At 42.2% G+C, this 27500-nt stretch overlaps 1 protein-coding gene across 1 annotated transcript in view; it reads right to left on the bottom strand.

The window, feature by feature from the left end:
* The window catches only part of robo1 (roundabout, axon guidance receptor, homolog 1 (Drosophila)), a 295430-nt gene that overhangs the window by 246111 nt on the left and 21819 nt on the right, over positions 1 to 27500 (bottom strand). Inside the window, exon 2 of the mRNA XM_047820606.1 lies at positions 15316 to 15480. Coding sequence (XP_047676562.1) covers positions 15316 to 15412 — 97 coding nt within the window. The 5' untranslated portion in view covers positions 15413 to 15480. The remainder of the gene's footprint in view (positions 1 to 15315; positions 15481 to 27500) is intronic.

Below are 27500 nucleotides of genomic sequence, written 5' to 3'. Positions count from 1 at the left end.
AGAATCCAAGATTCAGTACTTATAGCTGGACCCAAAAGAAATACCGAGCTCGGACGTGCTTACGGATTCGCACGGCGATGCAAGCACACGCCGAACATAACGACCTTCCACCTCTGTGATGTTTAACCCTTTTGCACTTCCCTGAGCTGCCAGAAATATCCATGTCCTTTAGTCATCCTTGAGCTGTTGGAGCTGGGCACGGAGCCAGACGGCTATCAGCTCCATTTTGTACCCATCAGCACTTTACCCCTCACGGCAATGTCATCCTGACACTCCTGTCACGCTACGGACCATGTCAGACCCCGGACGGAGATCTGTACGAGAACTCGGGCACTTTTTCCCATGTGCTGGTCGTTCACTTCATGCTACACTTCATCTGTATTTACTGAGAAAACGACCCGCATGCAGCCACGGTATTCACTCGTCTGGATGCTAACTGGCACTTTGCGTCTGTTAGCGAGATCCAGACTGAGGTGAAATGTGTAGAGGAGCTGGGATTGTGGTTTTATGTTTAAATATTGAGATAAAGATAGACCTCACTAACGCCGTCGTGCCTCATCGGTGCCTCGTCTGTGTTTTAGTGGCAGAGATGGAGATAATAATGAGGCTTATTAGCCAGACGATGTCATTGACACACAGCGTTCATGTGTGTTTAATGGGAGCCTGGTGATGTTTATATTTAAACATTAGACACTCTAATTAGGTTCCTCTGGAAATGATTCTTCTGGTTTCTTCCTCATGGTGTCTCAGGGAGCTTTTCCTCATCACCATCGACTCTGGCTCACTCATTAAAGCTGCTTTGTGACAACGGCCATTGTTAAAAGCGTTACACAAATAAAATAGAATTTCATAACGGGGGAGCACGGTTAGCCTCACACCTCCAGGGTCGGGGTTCGATTCCCACCTCCGCCTTGTGTGTGTGGAGTTTGCATGTTCTCCCCGTGCCTCGGGGATTTCCTCCGGGTACTCCGGTTTCCTCCCCCGGTCCAAAGACATGCATGGTAGGTTGATTGGCATCTCTGGAAAGTTGTCCGTAGTGTGTGAGTGTGTGTGTGAGTGAATGAGAGTGTGTGTTTGCCCTGTGATGGGTTGGCACTCCGTCCAGGGTGTATCCTGCCTCGATGCCCGATGACGCCTGAGATAGGCACAGGCTCCCCGTGACCCGAGAAGGTCAGATAAGCGGTAGAAAATGAGTGAGTGAGTTTTATAACGCTCTTTTCTCTGAAACCTTTCATATTCCATCATTTTCTATAAGCAAATGTGTCTGCGTTTGGCTTTGCTCTGTCGATAAATCTTAAATCATAAATTAATATCAGAAATATTTGGAGCATGTTCAGTGTTTAATGTACTTAAAACAGCACAGGATCCTCCCCAGCTCCAGACACTGTGGATTATCTGCTGGAGTGGCTCTGGGATCTGACTGAATGTTATGTTCTTGGACGGAGATTATCGGGGTGTCGTTTGCATCTGATATGACATTTTGTCTTTGAGTAAAGATGATTCGATCAGATTTGATCGGTTACACGGATTCCTCAAAGGAAGCAGTCTGATCAACCTGCTGTCTAAGGCAGATAAGAAACTGTGTGAAGGTGAGATGAGATGAGAGTCAGCCTGAAAATGGAACTGATCATCCACCCACCTGGCGTTTGCCTTAGCCTGCAGAACCTCACCCACTCACTCATTTTCTACCACTTATCCGAACTTCTCGGGTCACGGGGATCTCAGGCGTCATCGGGCATCGAGGCAGGATACACCCTGGACGGAGTGCCAACCCATCACAGGGCACACACACACACTCATTCACTCACACACTACGGACAATTTTCTAGAGATGCCAATCAACCTACCATGCATGTCTTTGGACCGGGGGAGGAAACCGGAGTACCCGGAGGAAACCCCCGAGGCACGGGGAGAAAATGCAAACTCCACACACACAAGGCGGAGGCAGGAATCGAACCCCAACCCTGGAGGTGTGAGGCGAACGTGCTAACCACTAAGCCACCGTGCCTCCCGTCTGCAGAACCTAAAACACTAAAAAAAAAAAAATAACCTATAAATGAATTAACATAAATTAGCAAACCTTAGTGATGTAAGAAAAGAAAAGAACTATAACTGTCTGCTGTACAAAATGTGAGGGCAAAAGTTTGTGCACTCCGACCATCACACCTACATGGTTCTTCTTCAAACTGTTAGCACACAGTTTTAATCACTGAAGCAAAGACGCAGGCTCAAAACTGTTCCACATGACGATGCATCTGTGCACAAAGCTCCTGAGCTCCATCAAGACATGGTATGGAGGTTAAGGTTGGAAGAAACGTGGAAGAAGAACTGCACAGAGCATCTGACTGACTCAGATCTCCTCACTAATGTTTCTGTAGCAGACAGAACACAAATCCACACACAATCACACACCAACCTCTAGTGGAAAGCCTTCACAGAACATGTGGTGAAGTGGGCGTGGCCAGGCCATGCTTTAGGGGCGGAGCTTTGAAGGAGGAGCAGGTTATCATATGAATAAGCGGAAGAGCCGACGTGATTAAATACACTGTAAAATTTATAGCCCTTATTCTCTTCACACCAGACGGAGATCGGTGTAGAATCAATCCGTCTTAAATGAAAGCTCGTGAATAATTTATTCTTATTTTTACAGCGATAAAATGGCAATAAAAAGACTTGCCAGATGTTGTGGGGGAAAAAGCCAGAAAATAGTTCCATCAAATCATTTTCATCATAATTGGGATATAAAATCTAAAACAAAAGATCAACCTGGAACTTGCCAAATAAGGAGAATTTTCTGCAGTTTATTCCTCTTTAACTTTAACCTATTTAATGCTGTGTAAATCGCACAGAACTGAACCGGGTTAAATTTGCTCCGGCGTTATCTGTATTAAAGATCTAGATCTTATTGCAGCATTTTATTAATGGTAGAGAAAGTAAATCTTCTTTTCTGTAAAAAAAAAAAAAAAAAAAAGTCCCAGAAAGCTCATGGGATGGCGTGTAGTGAGCGGAGAGACGACAGCGGCGACTGAGATAAGGAAGAAATCTGGGCAACGGCTCTGAGGCTGATAAAGACGACTGATCTTCAGCCTGTGTTTCATTTACTAAAAGCTGTTCAGATTCCACGCCAAAAAGAAACATCACCACCTCTGTGTGTGTGTGTGTGTGTGTGTGTGTGTGTGTGTGTGTGTGTGTGTGTGTGTGTGTGTTAATGGCTCTGATTGTGCAGAGCTTACAGAATCAACTAGAAAAGCTACATGGCTGATTTATTTTATTTAAAATGCATCAGCGGAAGTCGACGCCTTCATTAAACTAATTGAAAGACGTCAAGACGGAGATTAAAGCCGGAAAAAAAAACAGTAAACAGACGGCTGGTTTAAAACGAGAGGAAATAAGTGTCACCTTTATTTGTAGTTAATCAGTCCAGTTTTTTTTTTTAATTAATGAACAAACAATCTTTATCATGTAAATAATTGTTTTATTTCTTTATTTGTTTTTGTTCTTCCCATCGTTATTTTTCCAATAGGAAACAATAGGAAAAGGTATTAAAGTATTTAAAAGTAAAAAAAAAAAGCAATTATTTATTAAAATTCATTTAATTATTAAATTGTTAAATTATTCATTAAATAAATAATTTATTTGCTATGTTTACTCTTACAGTGAATGTTAATTTTTTTCCTGTCATCCAACAGAAATTAATTATTTATTTTTTTATTTTATTTCACTTACTTTAATTTTGACTGAATTGCACAGTGATTTTTTCCCCCTAACATTGAATTCTGATTGTTTGGAAAGTTATGATGGTTATTAATATATATATATTTTTTCCATCAATTAATATTAATAATGTCATAGTTTAAAATATGTCATTATTTCTATAGTAACAGCTCATTATGTTTATATTCTACATAAACTAATCTAAAGATAATAATAAACAGTAGTTTCTAATTTCCGACATAGATACAAACGGAGGGGGGGCACGGTGGCTTAGTGGGTAGCACGTTCGCCTCACACCTCCAGGGTTGGGGGTTCGATTCCCGCCTCCGCCTTGTGTGTGTGGAGTTTGCATGTTCTCCCTGTGCCTCGGGGGTTTCCTCCGGGTACTCCGGTTTCCTCCCCCGGTCCAAAGACATGCATGGTAGGTTGATTGGCATCTCTGGAAAATTGTCCGCAGTGTGTGTGTGTGTGTGTGTGTGTGTGTGTGTGTGTGTGTGTGCCCTGTGATGGGTTGGCACTCCGTCCAGGGTGTATCCTGCCACGATGCCCGATGACACCTGAGATAGGCACAGGCTCCCCGTGACCTGACGTAGTTCGGATAAGCGGTAGAAGATGAGTGAGTGAGATACAAACGGATTAAAATATGACGTGTCACTAATTAATGAATAATTGTTTGGGGGTCATATAGTTATATGAACATCATCAGCTTCATTAGAGAAACATTATATTAACACTTCCTGTTCCAACTCCTAAGAGACATTGTTTTTCTTCATATGCTCATGTTATATTGCTCTACAACATCTCCCTGATGGTTGTAAAGCACCTCCTAAGTTTTCCTAAGTTCCTCAGCCGTTTCCTTCACACAGGAGTGGTCCACGTAGACCTCGGTTTCTCCATTGGGAATTCCGGCCTCGTTTTCTTCCACATACAGTACTCGGTTTAAGCGTTTGACCTGTGGGCGAGTGTAAAAGAAGACTGAGAGGATGAAGAAGAGGCTAAGAACTTCTCATCAGACGCAAAACACAAACCTTTAGAGTCGATACAAAGACAAAAAAGAAAACGTCAAGTGTCACTTGTTTGAGAGTTTCCTCATTCTCATGCAAAGTGGTGCGGCGGAGCGCTGATGAGTCCGTACTCACCGGAGCGCTGATTGACAAATGAAAGGACTGAAATCACCTCTCTTCTGGAGAGCGGCAGACGAGCGAGCTGGGGGATCATCTTCATTATGGTGCGCGAGTGAAAACCAGGAGTAATTCAGCTCCTTGAAAAGCTGCGCTAAATGCCACGCTTCGAGAGCCTTTATCATCCGGCTTTGAAACGATTTCCAAGTTCTTCTGATAAAAAGATCTAGACATAATGGAATCTTTACACCACAATCGGGAGGACGATGATGATCATGATGACGATGACGATCCCAAAATGATGCAAGAAACTCAGAAGGAACATGACAGGTGTACCAGAGGAAAAAAACAATCAAACAAGGTCAGACGCCAAGCGTTCCTTTGTAAGACTTGACAAAGCACAGCACAAAGCCATGAGCGATGAAGCCGAATATTCCCATCTGGAAAATGAGAGTGAGAAGATAAATGGTCGTGAGAGTTGCGGCCTGACGAACGCGTGCTGCAAGGACGGGGAACGCCGCTCATTTCCCTCCTCGGCACGTACAGGAATGGATTTCCCATCATGGACCTGTTGGCTTTGACTAACACGGCTGTCGGCTGGATGTTTGAACAAGGCAACAGCTGAAGCGTATTAAACCCTCAGAGAAGCCTGAAGCCGTGGCTCGAACTTACACAGTGTGCTTTAAAGAGCACTGAGAGGATGCAGGCTGAAACAATGACCGCTAGCTGAGGGAAAATCGGAAGCCCTAAAAGAGAGACGTTAGAGATGTTTTATTATTATTATTATTATTATTATTATTATTATTATTATTATTATTATTATTATTATTATTATTGCACATTCACATTTCCTTTAGGAAATGTACCGTTCTAGTTGCAAAGCAACATTCTTGTTATTGTGTCGGACAAAACTTAGGCACGTAACTTGTCCCACAGCTTTTGTCCTAGCCCCATGAATGAGGTGTCCAATCAACTGGCTCATTGATGAGAGGTGTGCTATGACTTTTATAAGTGATTGGAATTCTGGAATTCCTGGTACGGAAGCTCAAAGTGGCTTTTTTTCCCCATAGACTTCCATTATAAATTTTGTAGGTTTATAACTCGGCAAGTTTTCGTGCTATTTACACTAAACTCGACCAGCACCTTTAGGACCTTACTCTGGACAAAGTTTTATTTCAGTAGCAACTTTTGTCCAAAAGTATTGGCACACACCGGGTATTCACGTGACGTATTCAGGCAATGTACATTCTAGTTATTATTATTATTATTATTATTATTATTATTATTATTATTATTATTATTATTATTATTATTATTATTCATAAGCTTCCTTCAGTGTGACCAATTGGTTCCTCAATATAAGCACCTGATCTCTTGCTAATTCATCATAATCATGCTAGCAAACTGCTAATAAAGCCGTTAGCTAGACCTTACTACCAAACATAACAGAGTTAGCTAGAGTTAGCTAAGTTTACTAAGTCTTAAATCGTTAAAACAGACGGTGATCTTTCCGGAAGTTCTTACTCCGAAACTGCTGATTCCTCTCAGTAGATTTGGACTGTAGGGATTTATGTCCTACTCAAGCCCATTTGGTAATTCTGAGGATTTTCTCAAACAAAGCCGAGCGGTTCTTGGGTTCTTCACACGGCCGCCTGTCTCGGGTGTAATAGCGTGCAAGTTAGTGGGGAAACTTTTTTCTCATTTCTCTACTCATTAGTGATTGAGAATGCAGATTGAGCATATTTCCATCAAGCCTATGAGCAGAGTTATTAGGATCTCCCCTGGATAACATGGCTGTGTGGGTGGGAAAATGTTTGTTTGTGCTGTCAGCACTTTAAAATTTAATGGATGTTCAGCTGCCTTCATCCTCTTCAATAACGTGCAAGAGTGTATGCTAATGCAACCACGTACAGTGTTTACCTGCTGCAGTATGTGTGTGTGTGTGTGTGTGTGTGTGTGTGTGTGTGTGTGTGTGTGTGTGTGTGTGTGTGTGTGTGTGTGTGTGTCAGGAATAAAACATGCAGTTCTTGGAAAATAATCCATTATTAATCCATAATCCAATGTCCAATAGCACCGCATAGTGTTTTATCCACACTCACTTCCTGTTCTTATTTACTTGAATTTCTGCTCTTGTTTACGTTATTGCGGCTATACGCTGTCGCTCCCTCACCAGCCTCATGTCTTATTTGAAGTCAAAAATCTCAAGAAAACTCAAATTACAGTATAAGAAATCACGAATCAAGCTAGCTCGGACTGCTGCAGAGCTCTGAAACGCTCGAATCTGTTTATCTGTAACTCTTACTGTACGAGTCGCTTCAAACCACCTGTTTCTATAGCGACGCTAACGTACCATAGATCGCAATAGTATAAACCTTGATTAATTGATTAATATTTAATCAACACTGTGGTATAAATCCATATTTTTTCTAGTTCTAGTCAGTGCAGTCAGTTAAATACGATATGTACAGTACATCACTTCACTAAACCTGCATGAAAGTTGCCAGATATATAAATATTACGCTTTGGTTATTAAACCTAACGAGACGGGGAACTCCTCTTTAATTATCCGTCCTCTGAACAGCTGCTGGAGGTGAAAAACGCAGCAGGACGCAGAATACTGCGGGCTCCATACAGCCAGGTCATCAAGACAAAGTAAAAAAAAAAGCAGAGATGGGAAGAAGGATTATCTCCACTCAGACCGTCCACAGAATGATAATGCACCTAGCTTCAGGGCTGGAAAAGCCTTCAGGACACGACGGCACACACAATAAATGAAAAAATAAAAATTAAGGTGTATTTATTTATTTATTTATTTATTTATTTATTTATTTATTTATTTATTCATTCCATGAGTAGTCACGGCACGTCCTGATTATTGTCAGCGGATCCTCTCTTGACATTTCCGAGTCAATTCATAATAGAGCGTGTTATTCTTTCTCTCTAATAACAGGGATGTGTTCACGTCCCTTTCCTCAAGAGCTCTTCCTGTCTCTCCTTAGGAGGAAAAAAAAAGAAAATGTAGTGCTGAAATGGCCATTTTTTTGTTGTTGTTCTGCACACAAACACAATTACAAAGCAATTTGCAGAGTGTTCTACAGAGTAATGTATGATGGCTTGTGCTAGAGAGGCCAGGGCCGAAGCGAGCATCCCTTACGTCAAGCAATTCTACCTCTTGTCTCGTTTAAGAAGGTAAAAAAGAGAGATAAAGCTTTCCTCCTCCGAGTAGATTGATTTTCATTTGATTGGACGGTACAGAGTTAAGATAAATGCACAGGATGTGTTTGGAACAGCATTACACATTGTTATTGCCTTTTTCTGAGTGATTTGGTTGGAAGGAAATAAATAAAAGTAAGAAGATGGAACTGATAATGAGCTTAATTCAATAACAAAGCTAAAGAGATTTAACATCAGAAACTAAAGGAGCTGAGCTTCCTCTGTGTAAGGTCTGTTTCTTCACCACCACAACCACCACCATCATCATCATCATCATCATCATCATCATCATCATCATCATCATCACCACCACAACCACCATCGTCATCATCATCATCATCATCATCATCATCATCATCATCATCATCATCATCATCACCACCATCATCATCATCACCATCACCACAACCATCATCATCATCATCATCATCATCATCTCCATTACCACAACCATCATTATCATCATCATCACCACCACAAACATCATCATCATCACCATCATTACCACAATCACCACAACCATCACCATCACCATCATCATCATCATCATCACCACCACCACCACCACCACAACCTACATCATCATCATCATCATCACCATCATCATCTCCATTACCACAACCATCATCACCACCCCAATCATCATCATCATCATCATCATCATCACCACAACCATCATCATCAACATCATCATCACGACCACAACCTACACCATCAACACCATCATCTCCAGTATCATCACCACAACCACCATCACACCACTATCATCACCACCACCATCACAATCAATACAACCATCATCACAACCATCATCATCATCATCATCACCACAACCATCATCATCATCATCATCATCATCATCATCATCATCATCATCACTACCACAACCTAAACCATAATCACCACCACTATCATCACCACCACCTTCATCATCATCATCATCATCATCATCATCACAACCACCACAATCACTACAACCATCATCATCATCACCATCACCACCTCCATCATCATCATAACCATCGTCACCACCATCATTATCATAACCATCGTCACCAGCATCATTATCACCACCAACATCAACTCCACTGCAAAAATGAAGCTGCAAGGGGGCAAAAAATTCCAGCTTGTCAAGACAGCCACAGTTTATCTTAGGAAGCAGTCAGTGATTATAAAGTGTTCAAATTAAATATTTCACCACTGCAGAAAATGAAAATCCCCCCACTGAGTGCCCCAAATTGTTCATCCTCCTAAAGTGAAGCCAGAGAAATGGATTTTCTCCTTTTTTCCCCAGGAATAAATTGTGAGCAGCATGTTGAGCAGTGCTGTGAGTGAGGAACTCTGAGGAGAACTTTGATCAGCAGGATGGCACAGTGTCCCTGCTCCACCTGTTAGGTAGCTGCCGTGTTGTCGCCGTGCCGCACAGACGGCTCTTTCATTTTGTAAAGGTCACAGAGACTGCAGCATGATTCAATATTCTTCTAGCATGGTATTAAGAGCATATTTAATCACAGGATGTAGGACGCTAGCTGAATGCTTCAGCGTGGCCGGGAGAGGAAACTCTGTAAGTGCTGGAGTCAGCAACGTCTGGATGATGAAGCAGGTGAAGACGAGACCAAGAGGAAGAGGTTCAGCTTGGAGCGTTAAAGCTACAAAAACTACAGTGAGATCTGATGGAGCTCCAGTTACGGTACAGATACAGTATAACAACCTCATCATGAGACGTCCAGATCAAATGAGACGTTCCCCATGGGACGTTCAGCTCAAAGGTATTCTGAACTCTCACAGCGTAATTCCTGAAAAAATTGGAATAATCTGTGATACGAGGAAGGTGGAGCAATCCAGAGCAAATCGGAATCTCTGGAATGAGATGGGGGAAAACGATATACAGCAATACTGCTAAAAAATCTCACTTTTCCATGACCCTTGGTGCAGGAAGTAACCTTGGAAAATGTGATGTAACAGTAGAAAAAGGGGCGGGGTTTAAAACGAAAATACGTGAGACTAAAAACCGGTGATCAAGAAAGACGAAAGAAAAGAAACATATTTGTGATTCGTAGCTTGTCTCTTTGTGTAGCGGATGTCTCTCTTGTGGTTACGACCTGTCCAGAGACAGAAGCTATAAATAACTTTTAAAGCTTATAAAAAGTCATTAGTGTACAGACTAATTAGGTCGAGGTCTGTATTAGCGACGACGGCAGATTAGCAAAGCGAGCTAACTTTATTAGCGCCGATCCCTCAGCAGAGACGTGATGATATCCGCTATTTCATTCATCGTGTCTCTGTACTCATTTAATAAAACCGCAGGAAACGGATTTTCACTTTTTTTTAACACATGACTCTAGCAGGAACTGAAGCTGTGAGTGAGCGTCTCGAGAACGTCATGGGATTGGTGGAGGTTTTATAACCTTCATCAGAACACACGTACCGATAGCGATCACAGATGCTCACGTGTTGCTTCGTCACTTGTAGAGCTACTGTATGGCATATTTCCCCTAATGACTCGACTCAGCATGTGGATCTAGAGCTGGTGAGTTTTATCTTCCAATAACATGCTGTAGGTCACGTTAGTAGGTGTTCTAACTAAAAACGTCGTAAAACTTTGCAGGCTTACAGAAATATTCTCACAAATTTCATCAAAAGCTGCCGGTTGCCAGCGTTACGAAACGGTGAAAAAAAGTGTCAACGAGATCTCTGGCACCCTTCTGCTCCATTACATCATCAAAACAGAGAAGAGCTCTTACACACACACACACACACACACACACACACACATACACACATACAATGTTAAAACCGAATTGTTCCTACGTGTCGTGTATCTTGCTCTCGATCTGAGCCGCACACTAACACGTTATTGTAGTCAATGCTGCTGACATGCCGGTTCGCGACTCAGCGGTCGTGACAAGGCATCTCATCATGCCGAGGGGAGCTGAGCAGAGGCCCGACTCGCTCTCCTTCATTAACGTTGCTTTGTGTGGCGCTAGTCATCAACGCTGCAACGCGGGAGCTAAAACAAGACTCCTCCACCTGCACGTCGACAAAGAACATCACATCCACAGGGCGAGACGCACGACACGGCACGACACGACACGACACGACACGGAAATTGTTTCCTGTGCACAAGATGGAGAGATGAAAAGACAGAGGGAGGTAATAAAAGATAAACGCCTGACAGAGGGGGTGATTTTGAAAACCGTCACTCTGTCTGAGCTAAACTAGGGAGAAATTGTGAACATGGAGCTGGGAATGACACAGACACATCAGAAAAACATCCAAACTTCACACTACATGCCAAGAGAACGGTTTCTCACAGGTAAAATATTTCCCCTGGGTCCTAATGAACTCCAGCTAACAGAATCCTGGGTTTATATAGTCAGAGGTTTCACACTGCTCCTACTTTCCCCGGGTTAACACTGAATCCTGGCTCTTCATAATGCGACATTTTTCACTCTGTACATTTCTAATCCCTGCTGTAAACGTCTTCTGATTTGCACATTTGAGCATCAAAAGACCTGATTGGATAAATCCAGCGTGTTACAACTTTAAATAACGTTCATTCGTTCTTCCATTCCTGACTTCCGCTGATTTTTCAGCGTGACGTATTTCCCTGTCGCTACGGCTCATACTTCTGTGATGCTCAGTGTTTTGTCCCATGACTCTATCTACAGAGATATTATTGTTACGTGTCGCTACGTCCTGGTTTTCACCTGATACGAGGCTGAAACGGTTTCTGATTGGGTGTCCGTTGCTTAGCGACAAGCCGTAACATTCTAACAGCACTAACACGGTTTCACACAGTACACGTTTGTCAACGTGACGCGGAGTTAACTCTGTAAAAGCCGAGCTGAACCTGCTTCAGAGCAGAGATTCATAACCCCAGGGGAAAAAGCCCTGCATCATAACAAAGCTTCTAAATAACACGTGTGAAACGTTCTTCTACCCCAGGGGTAAAGTGGGGTATTGAGCAACCAGAACCCAGGGTTAAGAGCAGAGAGAAAAGCTCTGGTGTGAAGTGACAAGTTTTGTCTTGTTATTTAACCATCTTTAAAGAGACTAACTCTAGGTTCACATGTCGAATGACAAGGTTTGGGATTTGTTTTCATTTCCATAAGTTAAATAACATGAAATATAAAACAGAAATGTATAATCACAGTATCTCTCTGTCAGGTCTGACTCACCTCAGTCTTGCTCATTGGGGATAAATAAATACATACATACACACATACATACATACACACTGTGAACTATATATATATCTTAATATTTTACTATATTAATTCTTTTTTTTTCTCCTTATGTTTAACTTCTGTTCTATGTTTATGTTCCGTAAAGCTGCTTTGAGACGAAGCTCATTGTAAAAAGCGCTATACAAATAAAGTTGAATGAAAATGAATTGAACTATATATATATATATATATATATATATATATATATATATATATATATATATATATATATATCTGTATATCTCTATATAACTTTTTAAAATATAAAAGCTCAAGTCAAATCTGTCAGTAACGCGCGGATAAAACGGACCCAAATGCAGGATAGCTTAATCCTGTCGCCCCCCCATTTTCATGATTTTCGCCTAGATGACATACCCACCTATAAAGTGGTACAGCTCCCATATACTTTGACACACAGAGATGAACCTGGTCTCATTGGAAAGAAGAGAGTCTCTAGTTTCAGGGTGATTCTAGGCCTTACTGACACAGAGTTACAGAGGCTAGAATGGAGGGTTTTTATTTCCGTCTGAGTTGTTTACATGATAAACCGATTACATACGTTGCTGTATTTAATGATGGTAGGTAAACAACAACTGAGGGTCATAGCCACATGTCTTGGCTTTCACCAAAAAAAAAAATGTCAAAAGACTCAAAAATGGATTTTATATGAATATTTTTCTACGGACATGTCCGTCCGTTCATGTTTTTCTTGTTTATTTGTTTACTGTATAACAGGTTTTAATAACAAAAAAAAACACGAAACAGAGACACAGACTGGAGACAGGACAAAAATGGAGACAGGACAAAACGGAAGACAACAGAACAAAACAAAGGATTCCGCGCTGCACAAGGCGACGCGGCTTAACTAAATACTCATAATAACTACCATACACATGAGGGACAGGTGAGCAGAGGCGGGAGGAAGAGACAAGGACGGGGCAGACACGTCAACACAGAGTCCTGACACAATTCAAATATTTTAATGTAAATTTGACTGAAAGCTCTAGACTGCAGCTCTGTGACTTGACCCATTTCTTAACAATCATGCATATTCAATAACAGACGTCGTTTTTTTCTTCCCGTCCCTAAACGGCTCGGCTCGGCTCGGCTCGGCTCAGCACGTCAGCTCAAAGCCAGTGATTTCTGAACACACACAGAACTCTGACATGCCGTTCGGTGGCTTATAATAAAAGCACGATCTAACACACACGAGCCACGCTGCGCTTACATTACCACCGATTAGTGGTGCTGCAGGGAGCCGTTTATCAAGCGCAAATGAAACCCTGCTTGAATTCCTGTCTTGTTTTTGATAACCAACAATCCCCCTGTGGCTGTAATTCTCCAGGAAAAAACATTTAAATAATAATAATAATAACAATAATAAAGCTGACTCCTCAGAAGCAGCTCAGAATATAAGCAACTCTGCTGCCATGAACTGAAACCTAACCCTCTCAGAAAACTGCCCCAGGAATTGGAGCAGAGGTTTAAAGGGGCAAGAATAAAATTTTTAAAAACGTTTTACTTTTTAAAATATACTGGAAAATATGTAGAACACGATACAGGATAATGATTTAAGCCATCAGTACATGTGCACGACAAGGCCGAGGAAAGCTGCTGGGAACATCGGCATCGTGTCAATCATTTTATTGCCACACCCCATTTACACTAACATCTCTTTACCCCGCCCCTCGATATAACCGAGATTGGCTTGGTTACACGTTGTTCTACCGTGAGATAAAAATAATAAAGTGTGTTAAAAATAAATAAATACAAAACATCTAGAAGGGTGAACAGGAGGAAGCTGGAGTTAGCACATTCATTCATTCATTCATTTATTCATTTTCTGCCGCTTATCCGGACCTCTCAGGTCACGGGGAGCCTGTGCCCATCTCAGGCATCATCGGGCATCGAGGCAGGATACACCCTGGACGGCATGCCAACCCATCACAGGGCACACACACACTCTCATTCACTCACACACACACACACACTACGGACAATTTTCCAGAGATGCCAATCAACCTACCATGCATGTCTTTGGACCAGGGAAGGAAACCGGAGTACCCGGAGGAAACCCCCGAGGCACAGGGAGAACATGCAAACTCCACACACACAAGGTGGAGGTGGGAATCGAACCCCCAAGTCTGGAGGTGTGAGGCGAACATGCTAGGTGTTAGCATATGTTAGCTATAAAAAGACCCCTGACTGTCAACCGTTCCCGTCTTTATAGTGCCATAACTCGGCTTTAAAGCAGCTGAACGTCAGAAGCAATGCCATGCTAACTCTAATTAGCATGCTAGCTAGTTGAACATTATAAAGCAGTTTCAGAGGGTGGAGCCTTCAGTACATAGGCAGGAATGTACATGTAATAATGTTTTCGCATAACTTAGTGGAGCTTAATTGTACAACGTGATGATAGTTTCTACTTTGTTGATTCTTAGCCCTATGCTAGTCTGCAACTTTTTACTAATACAGCATGATATATGAAATGAAAATATGCATAATAAATGTGAAGCTAGTTTGTACTTTATTTGTTCGTCGCCCTGTGCTAATCGGACACTGATATTTTACTAACACAGCCTGATGTTAGCTTGGTACTTTCTCAATTCTTAACCCTTTGCTAATCTAGAACTTTGTATAATACATCAGTTCTTACTCCTTTTTGAACTCCATGCTAGACTTATGCTTATGTATCTTATCTTTATGAGCACCTAGACACCTACACATAGACTGTATATATGTGAACATTTTGTACGTAGCGCTAGCATGGTGCAGCTAGCAAGTGTCACAGCTGTAAATGTAAATACTCATTATGAAGTAGCCCAGAAAGTGTATGGGGTGCCATTAGTTTTAACACTCTTGGTTGAATAAGGGGATTGTTTTTTTTTTTGCTCACTAGGTTTTGAACTTCATTGACACTCTTGGCATTTTTTATTTTTTATTATTTTTTTGGACAAACGGTGTTGATCACACAAACAGATGAAGAGTTTAACATTCACACTGGATGTGTTCTGCTTGGCTTAAGCACTCACTCTTACCTGGAACCAAAGAGCTCTCTACAAACCACACCAGCATGGAGGTGAGGAGGACGAGGAGGATGAAGATGTCGAAGGCCCCTGACCATGTCTTCCGCATGATTCTTACTGATCTGGCATCCCCGATGTCCCCGATGTCCCTGATATCCGCTCTGCTCCCTGATTCATCTGCACACAGAAGAACACGAGCGCTGGTGAATTCTGGATTCTGATTGGTCAGAAGCTGTTGATTAAATCTCAGCTACAGGAGCTGACACATTAACAATACATGCAAATGTTATGGGTCACGTACACAACCTTACACAATACAGTATAAAAATATAACCAAAATAGGTAGGAAAATAAAGCTGAATATATTTAAAAAAAAATTAAGATAGGAATTGCTCATTAAAAAAACTTTTACTTAATGTAAAAAAAAAATACAAATTTTATTTATTAAATTGAATAATATACGGTTTAAAAAAAATAATGTTTAGATCAAATCTCCTGCTTTCAGTTTTTTCAGTTTGTACTATTAATTTTAAATAAATAAAAATCTTAGAATAATGTTCTGATACTTCATTTATATAATAAATAATTTTATATATTTAGTAATTTAATATTTAGCTCACAAATAATCTGTACTTCCTCTGTAATGTTGTTTCTGGAAATTTCTCTTTTTCTCCCTCTCTCTCTCTCACTCTCTCTTTCTCGCTCTCTCTCTTTCTCTCTCTCTCTTTCTCCCACTCTCTCTCTCTTTCTCGCTCTCTCTTTCTCTCTCTCTCTTTCTCCCCCTCTCTCTCTCTTTCTCTCGCTCTCTCTCTCTGTCTCGCTCTCTCTCTTTCTCTCTCTCTCTCCCTCTCTCTCTCTCCCTCTTTCTCTATCTCTCTATCTTTCTCTCCCTCTCTCTCTCTCTCTCTCTCTCTCTCTCTCTCTCTCTCTCTCTCTCTCTCTCTCTCTCTCTCTCTCTCTCTCTCTCTCTCTCTCTCTCACTCTGACATCAGTTATGAGCTACTCTTTTTGTAACGCTTCTTATCATGCCTATTTCCTATGTATTGCGTTCTCTGAATCAATTTGCATGCGATGATGAGTGGAGCGTTTTCCAGACAAAGAGCGTGCAAGTGCCGTTGTAAGCGTTTTAACCTCCTTCCAGCTTTTTTCCATTGAAAATTTCTCCGTCATCTGCTAAAGTCCGTCAGAGGGCTCAGGTGGGGGGGCAGAGGGCCAGGGATTTTCTCAGATAATTGTGTCAGATAGGCAGCTGGAGCACCTTTCACAACAATCTGATAAATACCCAATTACAGAGCAGGTCACTGGGAGACGAAGACGGATGCGGCACGCAGGAAAGGTGCAGGACGGAAAACAATAAAGATGGCCTCCGTCACCCTGCACTTATCAGTCAAGGACTCAGACACTAAAGAGTAATTAAACAATTACATGAATGAATGAATTTAAGATAATAGAAGATTTATGTGAACATCTTCCTCACACAAATCACTCTGATAAAGCCAATCAACAGCAAAGGAAAGGAAAATAAGGAAATCTTAGGAATCAGAGGCCAAAGTAAGACCCTTGTGTACTAAATTAAACTATTATTATTATTATTATTATTATTATTATTATTATTATTATTATTATTATTATTATTATTACAGAACTAATACTATTGTTACAACTATAATACTACTACTAGCACCATTACTACACTACTACTACATTTATTACTACTCTTACTGTACTACTACAACACAACTACTACGGTGTGAACACACATACTACAGTGTGTGTGTGTGTGTGTGTGTGTGTGTGTGTGTGTGTGTGTGTGTGTGTGTGTGTGTGTGTGTGTGTGTGTGTGTGTGTGTTCACTGCTGTGTGTGTGCACTTTGGATAGGTTAAATGCAGAGAACAATTTCTGAATATGGGTCACCGTGCTTAGCCGTATGTCACGTCGCTTATGACCATTCGACTACAACTTTAATATTACTACCTACTGTAATAGTACGTTCATTTCTAGTACTATAGTGATAACAGTACTATTGTTACTACCATTACTAGTCCTTTTATTATAGTACTACTGTAATACTACTACTTAAGTACTATAATATTACTACTATTACTCGTATTGGATGAGTACACTTCTGCCTCTTTTCCACCGGAAAGAACCGGGTGCTGGTTCAGAGCTAGCGCTGGTGCTGGTTCAAAGTCGGTTCCACTGGAGAACCTTCTAAGAACCGGTTTGCCTTTCCACCGGCTAGAAAGCGTCACAGCGCCGAGTGTGATGTCACTGTATACGTGTCACGTGTCCCAGCGACGTTAGCGCAGCAGCAACAAACACAAACACAACAACAATGGCGGATGTTGCTTTACCATTAATGCTCATGGCTTTGCGAACCTACATCGGCATCCAAACACGGTGAATAAAACGTGTACGTGCGGCTCGGTGTAATCTGTATAAACGAAGGTTGTGATCGATAAAGTACATAACGTTATTTTATCATTAACACAGCAAAAAGTTAGCCTTAGCATGTAGCTACCTACTATCATGTGTGCTGATAATATATCATATTGCAGTAAAGTAAAAGTGTATTAAACATTAGTATACTTAAGGTACATTATCAAATGCACTAACAGTAGCCCCGCCCCCAGCTCCCACCCCAAGCGGTTCTTAAGTCTAGACCAGCAACGTTTTGGTGCTACTTAAGAACCACTTTTCCTAGTTCGGAGCCGGTGCTTTGGCGGTCGAAACAGAAAGAACTGGTTCTAAATTAGGCTCCGAACCTGCACTCAAACTGCCTCGGTGGAAAAGGGGCAATCTAGTCCTACTACTACAATACTACTGTTATTGCTATTACTACTACTGTTACTACCTATATTACTATTCCTACTACTAAGCTCTACAATAGCATTACTGTTAATACTATTACTGGGATAAATAACACTCATAAGACCTCAGTAAAACTTAGACACACATCTACGGCATTTAGCAGACACCCTTATCCAGAGTGACTTACAACTGAGCAACTGAGGGTTAAGGGCCTTGCTCAGGGGCCCAGCAGTCGCAGCTCGGTGGTCCTGGGGTTCGAACCCATGACCTTCCCATCAGTATCCCAGCACCTTAACCACTGAGCTACACACCTCATATCTTCCACTTTAACTCCGCTTTTCTGTACGTGTAACGTTTACATTCTTCAATTCTGCCTTTTGGTTCATTTTCATCATTCGAATCAACTGAACAAAATAGAATTACGATGAAAATATGAAATCGTTGTGTGTGTTTTTCACCTCGTTTTTGTGAGAACTTTTTTTTTTTTGAAGCGTTTGAAGTAAATGTAGATAATCTCTGCAATTTCGCTAAACTGTGATGAAGGTTATTAGCGAGAGCAGAGAATTGCACGCTTTTGTGTTCCTCTGTTCTTTCTGTTTCAGGATGATGACAGCACACAGTGTTAACACCATCTCTGAACAACTCACACACACACACACACACACACACACACACACACACACACCTACAGTAGCATTAGCACATGAATAGTTTATCGGGTACGTCGTCGGGGGGAAAAGCGTTGTGAGCGCTCTGAGAAGTCAAACGCACCTCACATGATCTGAGACCCCCACTGTGGCCTTCACACTAATCTCCCACCTTTTAGCTTACAATTTACATTTCCAGCAGACGCCTTTATGCAGAGTGACTTGCTCAGGGGCCCAACAGTGGCAGCTTGGTGGACTTGGGATTGAACTTACAACCTTCCGAAGGGGAGCCCAACAACTTAACCACTAGGCTACAACATACCTCACAGCACCTCGCCTCTCGCTCACTAGCCACACACACACACACACACACACACACACACACACACACACACACACACACACACACACACACACACACACACACACACACACACACACACACACACACACACACACACACACGCACACACAAGCGTCTGTTCTGATCTCTGCAGGGTCTAATCTCATTCCTGAGTCAAATCCTGCGTTAGATCGGACGCTTCACTTCACTTCTGTCCAAATTCTAATTCAACTCAGATTCAATTTCTAATTAAATTTCTCACTGCAAGTTTCTTCCCTTCACTCCTTCCACTCTCTTTTCTCTTCTTTCATCTATTCCACCTATTTTCCTTTTTCTTTCTTTCTTTCTTTCTTTCTTTCTTTCTTTCTTTCTTTCTTTCTTTCTTTCTTTCTTTCTTTCTTTCTTTCTTTCTTTCTCTTTCTTTCTTTCTTTCTTTCTTCATCCATTCCTTACTTCCTTCCTTCTACTTTTTTTTTGCCTTCCTCCTTACATTAACTTTCCTTCTGGCTTCCTTCCATTTTCTTTAACTTCCTTCTTTCCATTTTTCTTCTCCCTATTTCCTTTCCTTTTCCTACTTCTCATTTGTTTTCCCTAATTTTTCAATCTGTTTGGTGGGTAAAGAGAGCAGACAGAGAGAGAGAGAGAGAGAGAGAGAGAGAGAGAGAGAGAGAGAGAGAGAGAGAGAGAGAGAGAGAGAGAGAGAGAGAAAGAGAGACAAAGAGAGAGAGAGCAGAGACTGAGATACAAAGTGAGAGAGAGAGAGAGAGAGAGAGAGAGCAGAGAGAGAGAGAGAGAGAGAGAGAGAGCAGAGAAAGAGAGAGAGAGCAGAGACTGAGATACAAAGTGAGAGAGAGAGAAAGAGACAAAGAGAGAGACAAAGAGAGAGAGAGCAGAGAAAGAGAGACAGCTCTAGCTCAGCGAGATAGATATCATCAAATGTGTGTTTTTTATAGAGAGAATATCGATATAGATAGACGTCTATAGATAGCGATATATCTCTACTCTAGATCATCTATCTAGATATCTAGCACTCACAAAGTGCTGCGCGACTATTAGAGATGCTCGCTCTGATCGCTCTCGAGACACACTAATATTTAAGTTAGTGAGTCAGCTGCCTTGTGTCGATTCTGTCTTTGCAATGTGCCTCGCGTGTGTTTGTTCTAGTGTGTATGTCTGTGCTTGTGTGTGTTCTGTGTGGTATGTCTGGTGTGTTTTTGATGTGTGTCTGTGCTAGTTGTGTGCTGGTGTGTCTGTGCTGTGTGTCTCGTGTGTGTTGTCTGGCTTGTGTGTGTGTGGTTTGTACTGTGGTGTGTGTCTTTCTGTGTGTGTTTGTCTGGTTGTGTGTGCTGTGTTGTCTGTGCTGTGTGTCTGTGTCTTGTGTGTGTTCTGTGTTGTGTCTGTGCTGGTTGTTGTGTGTGTGTCTGTGCTGTGTGTGTGTGTGTGCTGGTTGTGTGTGTACTGTGCTGTGTGTGTTCTGTCTGTTGTCTCTTGTGTGTGTTGTGTGTCTGTGCGTGTGTGTTTCTGGTGTGTCTGTGCGTGTGTGTGTTCGCTGTGTCCTGTGCTGGTGTGTCTTGTGTGTGTCTGTGTGTGTCTGTGCTGTGTGTGCTGGTGTGTCTGTGCTGGTTGTCTGTGCTGTGTGTGTCGTGTGTGTGTGGTGTTGTGTGTTCGGTGTGTGTGTGCTGGTGTGTCTGTGCTGGTGTGTCGGTGCGGTGTGTGTTCTGGTGTGTCTGTGCGTGTGTGTGTTCTGGTGTGTGTGTGCTGTGTGTCTGTCTGTGTGTGTGTCTGTGTGTGGTGTGCTGGTGTGTCTGTGCTGGTGTTTGTGCTGGTGTGTGTGTGTGTTGTGCTGTGTGTGTGTGTGTGTGTGTGTTCTGGTGTTGTTTGTGCTGTGTGTCTGTGTCTGTGTGTGTTCTGTGCGCGTGTGTGTTCTGGTTGTCTGTGCGTGTGTGTTCTGTGTGTGTCTGTGCTGTGTGTCTGTGCTGGTGTGTGTGTGTGTCTGTGTGTGTGTGGTGTGTGGTTTGTCTGGTGTTGTGTCTGTGTGTGTGTGTGTCTTGTGTGTGTCTGTGCTGTGTTCTGTGTGGTGTGTGTTGTGTCTGTGTTCTGTGTGTTGTGTGTGTTTGTGTGTTTGTGTGTGTGTGTGTGTGTTCTGGTGTGTTTGTGATGGTGTGTGTGTTATGGTGTGTATGTGATGGTGTGTGTGTTATGGTGTGTGTGTGATGGTGTGTATGTGATGGTGTGTATGTGATGGTGTGTGTGTTATGGTGTGTGTGATGGTGTGTGTGATGGTGTGTGTGTGATGGTGTGTATGTGATGGTGTGTGTGTGATGGTGTGTGTGTGATGGTGTGTATGTGATGGTGTGGTGCTGCTGCTCCTCATCGTAAAGCTGATGGACAGAAAGTAAAGAAGTGTTTATGGAGCTTCGGCCCTCAGCACACTTCATTACTGTAAAAGCATTAACCACTGATCAGGTGGACGAGGAAGAGAACGAGGAGGAAGAGGAGCTTACTGCACTGTCATCAAGCACACACATACACACACACACACACACACACACACACACACACACACACACACACACACACACACTCACAAATATCTACACTAAAACTAGAACCATTTGAACAGTTCCATTAAAGCCAATGTGAGAAGTTTAATCTCAATATTTTTAGGAGTAATCTGTCTCACAGAACAACACACCTGCTCCACCACCACCACCACCACCACCACCACCACCACCACCACCACCACCACCACCCGAGTAATCACCACGTCACACTGAACATCTTCACAGAGTAACAGAAACATGTTCTCCATTTCTCTGCTAGTTTCCTCATTAGCAAAGTGATGGAGCAGCAGTTTGATGGGAAATGGAGCTTAATTTAGTGTAAAAGCAGATGAGCAGCACAGCTGGATCTTATCTGTCATTCCATCATCTGCTACAACTCATGAAGAACTCATTATCTCCTGAGGGAGGAGAAGAGCACCATGCTACCACTAATACTGAGACCACCATCATCATCATCATCTTCACCACCACCCTCCCCACCACCATCATCTTCACCACTACCTTACCCACCATCATCATCTTCACCACTACCTTACCCACCATCATCATCTTCACCACTACCTTACCCACCATCATCATCTTCACCACTACCTTACCCACCATCATCATCTTCACCACTACCTTACCCACCTTCATCCTCTTCACCACCACCCTCCCCACCATAATCATCTTCACCACTACCTTACCCACCATCATCATCTTCACCACTACCTTACACACCATCATCATCTTCACCACTACCTTACCCACCTTCATCCTCTTCACCACCACCCTCCCCACCATCATCATCTTCACCACTACCTTACCCACCATCATCATCTTGACCACTACCTTACCCACCATCATCATCTTCACCACCACCTTACCCACCATCATCTTCACCACTACCTTACCCACCATCAACACCATCTTCACCACCACCATTTTACCCACCATCATCCTCTTCACCACCACCTTACCCACCATCATCATCTTCACCACCACCCTCCCCATCATCATAATCATCTTCACCACCACCTTACCCACCATCATCATCTTCACCACCACCTTACCCACCATCTTCATCTTCACCACCACCCTCCCCACCATCATCATCTTCACCACCACCCTCCGCACCATCATCATCTTCACCACCACCTTACCCACCATCATTATCTTCACCACTACCTTACCCACCATCATCATCTTCACCACTACCTTACCCACCATCAACACCATCAACACCATCTTCACCACCACCTTACCCACCATCATCATCTTCACCACCACCTTACCCACCATCAACACCATCACCTTCTCCACCACTTTCCCTCCCCACCCTCGTCTATCTTCCCTACAATCATCACAACCGCCTTCCCCATCGTCTTCATCGTCACCTTCACTACCGCCATTACCTTGAAGAAAGAATGAAGAAAAATGAAGTCAATAAGAAAGGAAGAGGTAGGAACAAACAAAGGAATAAAGAGAAGAGAGAAAGAAAGGAAGGGAAAGAAGGATGGAGGGAGGGAGGGAGGGATGGTCGAGTGGAGTGATTGTGAGGGAGGGATGGAGTATGTAACAAAGAAAGATTGTGAAAACAGGAATAAATGTCAAGTAAGCTATACGTGATAAGAAGATATAATAGCATGAAGAAGAAGGAAGGAAGGAAGGAAGCAAGGAAGGAAGGAAGGAAGGACAGAGGAGATGAGAAAAAAAGAATGAAAAATGAATACAAATGAATACACAGTGTTTATCTGCACGTCTTGTCCCAGAGAGTGCAAGCAGTGTTTAAGACTTGATTGTAAAACATGAGTGTGTAAATAAAGACAAACATACTCACACACACACACACACACACACACACACACACACACACACTTTCTCTCTCTCTCTCTCTCTCTCTCTCTCTCTCTCTCTCTCTCTCTCTCTCTCTCTCTCTCTCTCTCTCTCTCTCTCTCTCTCTGCCCCACATTTCACATTACAGCTCAATTCCAAGGTACGCACAGTGCAGTGCCAGGGCAGCCTTCATTTGAAAGCAGCCCAAGTGCAATTTGGCCACGGTGATTGGATCAGCAGGAAGAGGAACAAAGCAGCGCAGGGTTCCTTTTGTCCCCCTTTGTGTCCTCCATGTCAGAAGTCCACGCCGGCAACAAAGAAGCAACTGCCACCGCAGCTCCAGCATTCATTATCTCCAGCAAGGATCGCTGGCTTTGCCCTGCTGCAATCATAACTCTAATTAAAAGAGATGCTTTGTAAGCATGGAGGTTATGCAATGTTAATTACACGCGTGCGCCGCAACACCGCAGACACAATCCCTAAATGCCACTTGTCATTGTTCTGCTCTAGCACTTGTCATTGTGGTGCTGTGGAAGTGCTGGATCTCTCCCCAGAGTCTTCCCACGCACAGGGACGCCAGCTTTCACCTCCGACTCACTGCAAATATCTACATATACATAAGATAGTAGATTATATCTGAGGTAGAAATTCAGTCTCAGGAGATAAGTAAGGAATAAACCACACTGTGGACTGCTGTTAAAGGAAAGCAATCAATCACTAGGTGGCGTGATGAAGATGATGAAGCAAAGGCAGTTCTTATAATAACACAGCAATAAAGGGTGAAAAGAGCAGAGTAAAGAGTTTTTATCCAGTTATAGTTCAATTTAGCAGCTTTAAACATGCGGGAGGCACGGTGGCTTAGTGATTAGCACGTTCGCATCACACCTGCGGGGTTGGGGGTTCGAATCCCGCCTCCGCCTTGTGTGTGTGGAGTTTGCATGTTGCATGTTGATTGGCATCTCTGGAAAATTGTCCGTAGTGTGTGAGTGTGTGTGTGAATGAGAGTGTGTGTGTGCCCTGTGATGGGTTGGCACTCCATCCAGGGTGTATCCTGCCTCGATGCCCGATGACGCCTGAGATAGGCACAGGCTCCCCGTGACCTGAGAAGTTCGGATAAGCGGTAGAAGATGAGTGAATGAATGAATGAATGAATGAATGAATGAATGAATGAATGAGCTATAAACATCCTTCCCTAACAGCCTCTCTTTAATCTCTCTCTCATTCCGGAAGTTTTCTGACTGGTACAAAGTGCTATATATATATGTAACTAAAACTACAGACATCAACATTTTCTGACCAATCAGAATCCAGTATCATGATAGTGAGGTAGTGAGAGAGGAAGGAATGATGAGGAGATAAGGAAGGAAGGAAGGAAGGGTTGTGGTCAACATAGAGATAGACAGAATTCAGAAGGAAGAAAGGAAAGGTTGAGGAACACATTCATATGGAAAAAAGAACAGTGAAAACTGCCATCATAATCATCATCATCGTTACCACCTCTACCTTGAAGAAAGAATGAAGAAAAATGAAGACAATAAGGAAGGAGGTGGAAAGAACAAATAAAGGAATAAAGAGAAGAGAGAAATGATGGAAGGAAGGAAGGAAGGAAGGAAGGAAGGAGGGAAGGAAGGAAGGAAGGAAGGAAGGACATAAGGACTGAATCAAGGAAACAAGGACTGAAGAAAGGAGGGAATAAAGAATGAGGAATCAAGGGAAGATAGACGAAAGGAAAATTAGCAAAATAACTGGACGGAGGGAAAGACGGAATGATGTAATTGAAGAAGCAAGTATGAAGAAAGGATGAAACAAAGGAAATGTGTATATGTGGTCCAATGAATAAGGGAAAAAAAGGAGATAAGACATAAGAGAAAGAGAGAAGGAAAGGAAAAAGAAGATAGAAAATAGGAAAATAGGAAAGATAAGAAGAGAATGAAAAGAAGGAACAAAGGATGGAAGGAGAATTAAATAAAAATGACAAAATAAAGTCTGGAATAAAGGAAAGACAGAGAAAGAGGGACAGAAGGTAGGAAAGACAGAGGAGGAAAGAAAAGACAAAAAGAAGCAATGAAAGAAAGGAAAGAAAAGAAAGAAAGAATGAAGAAAGAAGAAAGAAAGAAGAAAGAAAGAAAGAAAGAAAAAAGAAGAAAGAAAGAAAGATAAGAAGAAAGAATAGTTATGAAGAAGGTGAAATGGAAAAATAATGTTTGGAAGAGGACAGAAGGAAGGAAGGAAGGAAGGAAGTAAGGAAGGAAGGAAGGAATGAATGAAGGAAGGAAGGAAGTAAGGAAGTAAGTTTGGAGACATAACAGATGGAAGGAGATAAGTATGGACAGAAGGGTGGAGGAAGGGGATGGAGGAAACGGTAGAACAGTACACAAAAGAAGTATGGTGAAATAAGTAGGTGATCTCCAGCAGACATGCAGTAAGGTCAGGAGCTCAGAAGGCCTTTGTGTTTACAGGAGGCCAGCACTCCACCCATCAGGAGCTACATCACATGAAAGCCAGGAACTTCTACACTTGTACATACCTTCATCATGGAGTGAAAGATCTCACAGTCTTCTGGGACTTTTTACTGTAAATCACTCTGACCTGCTGAGTCACTCGAACCTATCAGCACTAATGCTAGTGAGTGGGTTTAATCCCCTGAGTGCAATTACTCTGGACATGGACTGAGTGATGGAGAGAGTCTGGTGGATGTTCAGAAAGAAGTGAGAAAGTCATAGAGAACATAAGGAAGAAAGTATGGAAGGAGTGTAGGAAGTCTTAAAATCTTGGACGGAAGGATGGAAGTCCAAAAAAAAAAGGAAGTCTAAAAGGAAGCCAAGATAGAAATGTTGGTAGAAAAGATAGATGGATGGAGGTTCAGAAGAAAGTCTAGAAGGAAAGAAGTACAAATGGAAGTCCTTAAATAGAAGGAAAGATGAAAATAAGGACAGATGGATGGATTGATAGATGGATGAATATATGGATGGATGTTTAGAAGCAAGTCTAGTAGTAAAGAAGCATAAAGGAAGTCCTAAATCTGTAAGGGAAGAAGAAAGGAAGGAAAATAGATAGACGGATGGATGGATGTGATGGATGGATGGATGGATGGATGGGAAGAATTTATTGATGATTTGAGTGAGTGATTGATTAATTTATTGATTGGTTGATTGATTGATTGATTGATTATTGGATGGCATGGAGGGATGTTCAGAGGAAGTCTAAGAGGAAAGCAGTACAAAAGGAACTCTAAATCTAGAAGGAAAGAAGAAAGTATGGATGGATGGATGGATTGGATGGATGGATGTTCAGAAGGAGATGCCGAAAGGAAATGTAGAACAGAGAGTTCTTTCTCTGCCACAGTTGGTAAGCTTCTGCTTGGTGAGCAGCTTCTCAGCCGATATTTACTATAAATATATACGAGCTCAGAGCCTCAGAACCTTTCACACATCATGTGGAGATGATCAGCACATCAGCACCTGGAGCTTCTCTGGTGTTCTCGCTGGTGTGTGAGGAACATCACTGAAGCGATTAAACTCACATCCTGAGGTAAAAGTAGCAAAAGACTTTGAAGAGGAAATGATCCTGTGCCGTGTGTGAAGCCTCTCCTGAATCGATGCTCTGTGATTTATTATTTAATAGACTCCGTGCTGTACAGAGGAACAATGCGAAGGTTTACGCGGGAGGTCATCGATCATCAGCACATTGCTCACTCAAAAATAGTACAAATTCTGATGAATAATAATAGAATGATCTTTAAATATGTAGCACACACATCCAGTCAAATTCACCCGGAACATACAGAAGAAAAATATACTGTATAGAATAATCGCAATAAACAACTCATGTAAAATAATAAATAATCTCTAATTAAATGTAAATAAAACTCTATTAATGTACACGCATCACACATGTGCTGTGTCTCTAACTGTCAGCCGTTCAAACTAAACCAGAGGTAGGAAGGAAGGAAGGAGGAAGAAGAGGAGGAAGGAAGGCGTCCTTAAATCTATAAGGCAAGAGAAAGAAATGTAAAA

This window comes from Tachysurus fulvidraco, chromosome 11 (genome assembly GCF_022655615.1).
Source record: "Tachysurus fulvidraco isolate hzauxx_2018 chromosome 11, HZAU_PFXX_2.0, whole genome shotgun sequence".
In the NCBI taxonomy this organism is placed as follows: domain Eukaryota; kingdom Metazoa; phylum Chordata; class Actinopteri; order Siluriformes; family Bagridae; genus Tachysurus; species Tachysurus fulvidraco.
Note: the sequence above shows the minus strand (reverse complement) of the source record. Positions and strands in the feature narration are given on the sequence as shown.